This window comes from Perissodus microlepis, chromosome 12 (assembly GCF_051167445.1).
Source record: "Perissodus microlepis isolate ML-2025 ecotype Zambia chromosome 12, ASM5116744v1, whole genome shotgun sequence".
In the NCBI taxonomy this organism is placed as follows: domain Eukaryota; kingdom Metazoa; phylum Chordata; class Actinopteri; order Cichliformes; family Cichlidae; genus Perissodus; species Perissodus microlepis.
Window position 1 is genome coordinate 12,197,600 of NC_140472.1, and position 9,516 is coordinate 12,207,115.

General features: G+C 39.9%; 1 protein-coding gene across 3 annotated transcripts in view; it reads left to right on the forward strand.

Moving 5' to 3' along the window:
* The window catches only part of dtx1 (deltex 1, E3 ubiquitin ligase), a 49,815-nt gene that overhangs the window by 33,730 nt on the left and 6,569 nt on the right, over nucleotides 1–9,516 (forward strand). For 2 of the 3 annotated variants that reach the window (XM_084945461.1, XM_084945462.1), the window contains 6 exons: nucleotides 769–830; nucleotides 947–1,108; nucleotides 3,608–3,669; nucleotides 3,777–3,935; nucleotides 5,254–5,418; nucleotides 9,426–9,515. In XM_084945461.1, coding sequence (XP_084801587.1) covers nucleotides 769–830; nucleotides 947–1,108; nucleotides 3,608–3,669; nucleotides 3,777–3,935; nucleotides 5,254–5,418; nucleotides 9,426–9,515 — 700 coding nt within the window. The remainder of the gene's footprint in view (nucleotides 1–768; nucleotides 831–946; nucleotides 1,109–3,607; nucleotides 3,670–3,776; nucleotides 3,936–5,253; nucleotides 5,419–9,425; nucleotide 9,516) is intronic. The other variant, XM_084945463.1, reaches the window with a different exon arrangement.

The following is a 9,516-nucleotide window of genomic DNA, read 5'->3' on the forward strand; positions in this document are numbered from 1 at the left end:
GTACTGACTTCTAATCCTGTCTATCCTCGTAGCTCCCAATGAAAATCTTTCCATTTACCCGGGCTTGGGATCAGCACTAAGAGTACATTTGAGTACACCATCACATTTGGTGTGATTTTATTTATTAGGTGCTTTTTAAAGGGCAGTGTAATCTCAGCTTTAATAACTCTTAGTTTGATGGCTTCGTACTTTTAATCCAGGGAAAGGAAACGTGTTCCTGTGCTCTGCTTCGCTCGGGGAAATTTGCGCGCTCATATTAATGCCCCTGTTTTTGCCCGCTGTGCTTCATAGATCTTGAAGAGTGAGCAAGTCAACTGTCTTTGTCGTCTGTGTTTGTCATGAACTTCAACCTCTCCGAATGTCATCCTGAATCAGACTCTGCGGCAACGCTTTGCACAAGTCGAGCTGTCTCATCCTACTGCAGTTGTCTCCGTCTTTGTGGTGAAGCACATTTGACATTTTAGCTTGAGTGTTTTTCATGCCACGCAGAGCAAAACTGTCTGCTGCTTTCAGGTTTTTCAGCTGTGGCATAACAAGCAGTTGTACACAAATGGGACCGTTTACTGTCCATTTTAGCAGTCGCAGGGTCATTTACAGATTATAAGCTGTGTATTAAATGGACCCGCATGGCGAGAAGCATCTGTCTGTGTGATGTGAGCAATTCTCTTTGTAGAGACCTTTGAGTAAGGGACTGTAACAACACTGTAGTTATAATATTACTATTTTTATGCCTACTTTGCTTCACTTTTCATTTCTTTTCTCTTAAAGGGTTCCTGCACTCCCAGTTAAAAACTTGACTGGTTCTGGACCAGTGCACCCAGCCTTAGCAGGTTAGACCAAATCTGCTGTGCAGCATCTGTTTAGCAATCAGCTATAAATGATAGTTTTTGCTGAGATGAGTAATGTTTGTTTATTTTTCTGTGTGTGTGCTCTACCCATGCGTCAGGTATGACAGGTATCCTGATGTGCGCTGCAGGTCTGCCCGTTTGCCTGACTCGAGCACCAAAACCTATACTGCACCCACCCCCCATCAACAAGAGCGACATGAAACCTGTGCCAGGAATCAACGGCATGCGCCGCAAAACCAAGAAAAAGCACCTAAGAAGAGGTGAGACGGCGGGACCGAACAACAGAATGAATTCAGAACAACAGCACTGTAGTTTGTAGTTTTATAATAAGTGAAGAAATGAGAAATGCACAGATGAGAGAAATCTGCCAACCACTGACAGACCATCTTTGTTCTGCCAAACTTTGCGACATGTTTCAGCCTTCTGAGTGTTGAAACTGCAAAATAAGCCACCAAATAAACTGTTGAGGGATCCATAATTGTTCCATAAGGTTAGCAGTGGCTCAGATTTCACCCAAGTTTGCTAACAGTCAGTTTGAAAAGCATTCCTGTACCTTTCAAAAAGCTCATATATGTATACAGTAAAATAACAACTTCAGAAATGTAACACTACATTCAGATTGATACATGAAGACACAATGAAAGGCACGGTTACACTGAGCCGGTTCGAAAGGGCATCTGGTGTAAGTTGGAGAGCTCTGGGCCTGAGTAAGTGTTGGTCGATGCAAGCAGTGGAAACCACAGACCTCCCTGGGGAGTTTTTGTATTAATTGAACAGTCAGACTGTTGGATTTCTATCCTTGCACTGCACTTGTCCTCTTAGTCAGTCCTTCAAGCATCTCATCATTGTGAACAAAGATTTTGTTTAGAGATACACCAGTTTGAATTTCCTTCCAATTTTCCAGTTTTCTCCAACTGTGACCTGCCGGTATCAGTATCAGTAAGAAAAGCATGCGCCAACAAAAGCATTCCTCAATGCATAGTGTTATTTTCATTATAAAAGAAATTATTAAAGTTTACAAAAGCAAGTGCAACAAATGTCAGGTACTCACATCATCCGCTGTGTTTATAACGTCACCAGATAACGGCCTTTTTTTCTTTCCTGCTTCTTTAGCTTTAAACAATTTGCCTTTTCTTAGCTTCTTTAAAATCTCCTTGTTCAGTTGAGAGATGGTGATTTAAGTGTCCAATTAGGTTTGTTGTTACAACAGTTTTTTGCGGTGGTCCTTATAAAAATTCACCAAAATCAAGCTTTTAAACAAAAACAAAAAAAACAAGAGCCTATGCTAACAGCTATGTGAGACTACCTTTAGGTAAGGCCTAGAGCTAAGCTAAATGCTAACACAGCTAATATATCCAGACTGCCTGGTAATAGCTAGCTAGCACTAAATATATAGTTATTAGTTTTGCAAGTACACTTGGCCTTAAACTAGAATTTAAAACATGCTATGAGAAGGTATCTTTTATATGAATGTATTACTATCAAGCCAAGTTGTGCGAAAACTAAAAATTGCAAATTCATGACCATATATTTATTTTAGCCTCAACAAATGCTGCAGACTATTACAACACGTTCTCACTCCCAAAGCGTAATATTTGACGCTAGGTGACAAATCGTCAACATATTACGCTTCCAGACACCCACCACATCCCTAAGTGACAAGATCGGAAAAATGAGGAAACATGAGAACTGTTTGGAATCAATCTCACATGTTCGTTCATTTTACTTAAATCACTTTGGAAAACGCAGTTTAACGTCATTAAAGTGCTGGTAAAGGTTAGGGATAGGGTTAGGGATAAGGTTAGTGTTAGGGCTGGAATACATGGCTGGTACGTGTATTACTGCGGGACTGTCATTCTACTGGATTTCATCCATAAACTGGTGCGTAGAATAAGAACGCGGAAGGTCACCTTTCACATACCTCAGGAACGCCACGGGATGTGACAAATCGTCGGGATGTTAGGCCTCGGGAGTGAGAATGGGCTGACTATTACCAAAAAACAGCAAAACTGCTAACTAATAAAAAAAATTTATTACTAATAAAATAAAATAAAATCTTCTGCTGTAGTAATTAGAAATTATTGACCTTTCAAATGTTACTTCAGGCAGCAGACAAATATGCAACCTATGTGTTTGTGTCTGATTTGATTTCTATTGCTCTGCTTTCTGCACCCAGAACAATCAGAGAAGTGAATGAAGCTGTCAAATAACAACAGAGTAAAATTACTCTTAATTAATTTATTAACTTTTTCTCTGTCTTTCTCCTCCTTTTTTCTGTTTCCACCTCTCCTTCTCTTCACACATTTCTACCTCCTGCATACCCTTTATACCTGAGGATTTTGGGGGGACAAAAGCTTCCCTCACTACTCTCTCTGCCTCTGTTCACCGGCTCTCCCTCAAATGAACAAACAAAAGCTCGGGGGGGAAAAAAGGTTGCCTGTAAGCGTATTAGGGATGTAAGCTGTGGGTGTGCTCTCAGCCATACCAGCCTGGTTGCACACAGGGATTATGAGAGTGTGGGGTTGCCAGTGTTATGTGGCAGCTTCAAGGTGACCTCCTCTTGAACATCACTAACATGTGTACTGTTTACACGTGCACACTTTCTTTTATTGGTAAGAAAAGAAAAGAAAGGCACATGGGGCAGAGTAGTCTCTGAGACTGATCTGATGTTATTCTCTTGTTTTTGAATAGTCAATTTTCTCTTTACTCACACTTACCTGTGGCTTGTTCTCATGACTTTTGTGACTTATTTTTAAAAGGAAAAAACCCAGAAGATGTGGTGCGAAGATACACTGAGAAGATTAAAGTGGTGCCAGATGAGGTGAGAATAAAACCCATCGGTGCGCATATTCAGGATTTAAGTTGCTTCATGAGTACAGTCATGTACATGTCAAATGGCAGCTCAAGTATTTTGGCCCGCTATTCCAGGACTGTACCATCTGCATGGAGAGGCTGGTCATGTCATCCGGCTATGAAGGCGTCCTGCAGCACAAAGGCATCAAGCCAGAGCTGGTGGGCAAACTTGGCAAGTGTGGGCACATGTACCATCTGCTATGCCTGGTGGCCATGTACAACAATGGCAATAAGGTGGGTAAAAGCTTGCGAGCCAGACGCTGTTATGATGTCACGCTAGGCTCAAATTCTAAACTCGCGATGTCTTACAGCTCGACGGGGTTGCACGGCACTGGCAGATGATGGCCCTCGATATTGCTGCTAACAGATGGAAAGCTTATATAGCCTCATCTGATCAGTCTTGACAGCACAGTATTTTGTAAAATCACTTTGGACACTGAAGTTTGCTTGCAGGAAATTCAGATTTACTGCTTGCAACTGCAAACACAAGAACACCATGCTGCACTGTTGGTGCTCAAGAACAAAAAAATCAAGTCGAATCAAAGTTTCTATTGTGCATTTAAAATACCTCAGTTCACCAAAATGCTGTACAGTTTGTACAAAATATACACTATACACAAGAATCACTAAATGAACAATAAATATACAACAGAAATGTAATAAAACAAAGTAAATAAGTCTGTTTTTGCATAATAAAGCCAGGGAACTCTGCTCAACTAGACGTGAAAGCAAGAACAAATGGGTCTTTAGAAGATTGGGAGCCACCACTGAAAAGTCTCAATCACCTCTAATTTAAATCCTTGATCTGGGAATATCCAAGAGCAGGTCGTTCGTAGATGTCCGTGCTCAGCTAAGAGTCTAGGGTTTCCAAAGTTCTGTTAAGTAACAGCGTGACAAACCATGAGGTTTAAAAAGAAGGAATAAACGTTTAAACTGGATCCTGAAATGGAAGTAAAGCCAGTCTAAGGAAGCCAATATGGGTGTAATGTGATCACACCATTTTTCCCCTTTAAATAAAAGTGTGAATTACAAAAGTAACAAAAACAACAAACTTCTTATTTACATTTTACTGTAACAATCTATGCAGATGATTCTACTTTTTATTTGTCCAGTTTCTAAAATTCCCCTCTTTGAATTTAGATTTTTCTTTAAGCTGCGATAGGTGATATTGCTGTACTACATTATAATAGATGTGTAAATCCTACTGTGGCTCCAGAAAGAACTGCAGTGATGTATTTTTTCCCAGCTCTACTTGGGGGATAAAGACTAACAACTCCTGAGAAAAATATCTGTTTTTTTATCCTCTAAATATTAAAATATATTTACCAGTGAGTTCCTAACATCGTCTATCTGCTGTTTGGAATCATTCTATTTAGAGCTGAAATTAAAAATGAGCAGAAACAAATAAAAGGCATTTTTCAGTCTCAATATTTGATATATTGTCTCTAGGCTGAAAAAAAATTTGCAAATCATCCATTTAATTTTGGAATTGGAAACAAAGTGGTTGAATTTTATTGCGTCATTAACGTCAAATCATTGTTTTTCTCCAAAGCAGGATGGCAGTCTTCAGTGCCCAACGTGCAAAACCATCTATGGGGAGAAAACAGGCACGCAGCCCCCCGGGAAGATGGAGTACCACGTCATACCACACTGCTTGCCAGGCTACCCAGACTCAAAGACCATCCGCATTGTCTACGATATTCCTGCCGGGATCCAGGTGAGAGCCGTCTCACTTCACCTAATCCACCACCCTGCCTTTCTACCCTGATCCGCTGTCTCTTGCCTCTAAATCTGTGACCTTTTACAACTGCTTATCCGCTTAAGTTGGATGGAGAGTTACTCACGCAGGAAGCTGAGGTGTCGGGATCCTGAGGAAACAGCATTTTTAGGAATTAAGCAGTGATTCAGGGCAAAGACAAAGAAGTATCTAAGAGTAATTCTCTCTCATGGTAAAGGCTTATGTTGTATAAGAAATATATAGAGTGAAAACATGTATGTTTTTTTTGTCCTTATAGATATAGGCATACAAGTCCGCCTTCCCTTAGTTGATTTGTCTTTCAGCTTATACATCAAACTGATTAACATTAATAAGAAAATTAAACAGCTGGGATTTGCAATTGGATTTCACCGGGTCTGAGCTGGTGGTATTTTGGCTGGTATTTTCTCCTGACTCCTGAGATGAGCTCAAATTGAGTCAATAAGCTGACCTTTTTCCACCAGCGGAGAAGGCATAGAGCCCCCAGGGATAGCGCTGGGGGTCATCTGACCACTCAGATCAGCATAACAACATAATACACTATTGCCAGGGGACATTACTGTAGGTCTGTCTTTTTCCCCTCCTGCAGTTCAGCCTGCACTCTAGACAACATGAGTGATCATCATAGATGGTCAGGTTTACACTCTGTACTCTGTGGACGATAGCAAAATAATTGGGTGAGTAGGGAAGTGGTGACGCTGTGCATATTGTCCATCTTCTTTTGCCTTTTCAGTCTATGCCAGCACCCAAAACTGTATGATGAAAATAGTAGCACACTATATGGGGCTTTATACTTGTACATCTTTAATAGGTTAAAGTAGGTGGTGTGTTCACTTCAATTCAGTTCAGTTTTATTTTACATAGCACCAAATCACAACAACAGTTGCCTCAAGGTGCTTTATATTGTAAGATAAAGACCCCAAAGTAATACAGAGAAAACCCCAACAATCACACAGCGCTTGGTGACAGTAGGAAAGAAAAACTCCCCTTTAACAGGAAGTAACCTCCAGCAGAACCAGGCTTAGGGAGGGGTGCCATCTGCTATAGTGGGAGGCGGGGTTAGGGGAAGGAGACAGGAGACTCAATGTGGTTTACAAAGATCATCAGAGGAAGTTCTAATTGGTCGAGAATCTAACGCTCTAACCTTCTGAGCTTTTGGTGTCACGAGGGCACCTACAAGAGAATGAATGGAGAAATGTCATTTCTGTTGTTGGTGGTGTTGATTTTTTTTTTCTTTTTTGTGTAGTTGTAGTTAATGTTAATGTTCAGTTTTTAGATTTGAATTGAATTTTGATTGCACCACAAGCCACTTTATGGCATGAACTATTTTGATTTCATGCACAAACAGAGGAGCGGCAGAGGGTTTCTAGCTGCCTGATTGGAGTCTGCCATGCTAATACTTTTTGTAGTTACCTTTTAGTAATAGGTGCTGATGAGGGGATTGTCCTCCCATAAACCCAGCACTCGCTGATGAATAGATGTCTTAATGTTTGTGAACATCAGAGCAGTTTGAGAAAAACAATAACATTTTTAAATATTGATCTTCTTCCCAGTGTTTGATCATCGCAAGTAGCAAGTAGCGCTATGATCAAAAGGACACATTTCTGCATCCCACACTTGAAAGAAGTTCAAAATCAAACAGATTTTCTTGTAAAAACCAAGAATGCCATCCACTGGTTGAAAAGCCCACACTACACTGCCGATGTATATGTGAAGAAAACTAAATGAAATTTAAAGATCAGCCTCTTCGAACATAAAAGCAACTTCAGGAAGAAAGTTGAAAGAAGCCCATTGACATATTATTTCAGCCTCCATCGTGTGTGATCTCCTTAAAGACAAACTCGAGATGGACGTTTGTTACAGAGACGAGAATACTGGCTTTGTGTTCTATAAATTGAAAACGCTAAAGGTTCAAATTAAGGATTAGCATTGAGCTGCTTTTTGTGATCCAGAGTCTTGTAATTCCAGGAAAACACATAACAACACTAGCACCCTCCTTTTATCATACTTTGTGTGACGCTATTTCATTTAAGTACTTGGGGTTCATCTCATTTGTAGGCCCAACAGGGCTATTTCATCCAGCAAGTGCAGTAGATGGTGCAATATTCCTGCAGATTTACATAATACACATGTAATCAATGTCATGGTATTGATAGTTTATGTTTATGTATTTGTGTCGTTTATGTTTAACTGTGACTGATGACATATCACTCCACCTGGACTAATGATGGCTTGTAGCTGAAACCTGTTTGTTTTGGTCTTTAATGAACATTAAGAAGTATACTCATCCGTGATCAGTTAGTATTAGTGCCATGTAATACTGCAATACAATACTCGAACCGATGTAAAGTAAATAAAGTCAAATACTGATACTTTTAACCTATAAAGGGTATGACGGGGAGAGCAGTGCGCCATGACTTATAAGATGAATCATCAATTTACAAATTATGAACACATTTTAATGTCTAATTAAAAATTATTGTGATTTTTAAAAACACATCTTTCAGCTTTTCGTGTATTTTGAAACTGGGATTTGTTGGAGACCTGGAATGTAAACGTGCGTGTCTCTAAAGCACTTTGGGTCAGCTTCTGTTGCTTACATTTGCTATAGGCTATACATAAAATAAACATGACAGTCACCACAAACACAAAGAGGTTCAGACATGTTTTATAATGCATGTCATTTTTGTCATTTCCAAAAAAAACATGAACAATCCGGTGGACTACGTGGTTCCTTGTCCACCGGATTGTTCATGTTTTTTTGATCGCATCGTGGTAGTATCAAACTGATACTGGTATCGATACTGTATTTGGATCGATCTGCCCACTTTTAGGCAGCACACTTAGCAGGAAGCTAGATTTATGGTTAAAATTGGCTTCGTTGTGCAAAAAAACAGGATATTAGTCTAATTTCAGTGTGATGATATAATCAATATTTTACTTGCAAAAGCTAAAATATAATTTCTATTTCTAGATGCAGGCATAAATCAGTCACTCCCATTCATTGGAGGCCACATTCCACTCCCCCTTTTGGGGGAATTACAGCTATTTTCGGTGCGCTGGGATTAATCAAAAGTGGAATGACTCTCTCTGGATCACCTCTGATGTAACTTTTGAACCGTATGCCTGATTTTCGAAAATAGCATACCTCTGGAGTCACTGAAACGAGCTGAGTTTAAAGAGTCCCGTGATATCAGTTTCTGCTTTATCTAATTTTATTTAAAAAGTTTCTTCATCTTTGGGCCACACCCGTTTTTTTTCTAACCATCTCGGCACTTCTTTCCAAAGACTGTCAAAAAATGAGTCATGAGAGGGCAGCACAGAACTTTTTTCCTGTTATTGCTTACAGCCAGCTTTTAACATGATCTGATCAAGTTGCCATGGCGACTGTGCCCTGCTGAACTACCTGATTCCATCAAAGCTTCTTGCAGCTTTATTTTTAGGTGCCATTATATTAGTGTTACAGTGAAAAGGGGCCTTATAACCTGTCCAAGAAGTGTGCTTAATAGAGGCACAAAGAACACACAAAAGACCGGGAAAAGCAAATGTGTTGTTACAGCAACCAAAGCCTGGGAATATTAGCAAAATGTAAACATAAAAAAGGAAAATGAAATAGGAAAATGGACAAAAAACAAGAGAAATTTGTTATAACAAGGCTGCTTTAACTGTGTGACGTATTTTTATTGATAAGGTTGAGGGAATTGGTGGGACCCTGGCTTTGATGAGCTACAAGATTTTTATTTCATGCTAGTGGTTTCAAAGCACTTTATTTTGACAGAGACTGAACATATTACTGCATATTGAAAGTAACATAGTTCCCAGCTGATTATTTTACAAAAGCCTCGTTTAAGCGATGTGAGCAGTAAAGCTTGTCCTGTGGGTGCTGTTGACATTTCCCACACAATTAAGTCATAATTGCAAGTGAAGGCGTTGTAACTTTTGTTTTTTCTTCTTGACATTTTCACCAGACCAATGAGCACCCCAACCCTGGGAAGAAGTTCAGTGCCAGAGGGTTCCCTCGACACTGCTACCTCCCCGACAACGAGAAAGGCAGGAAGG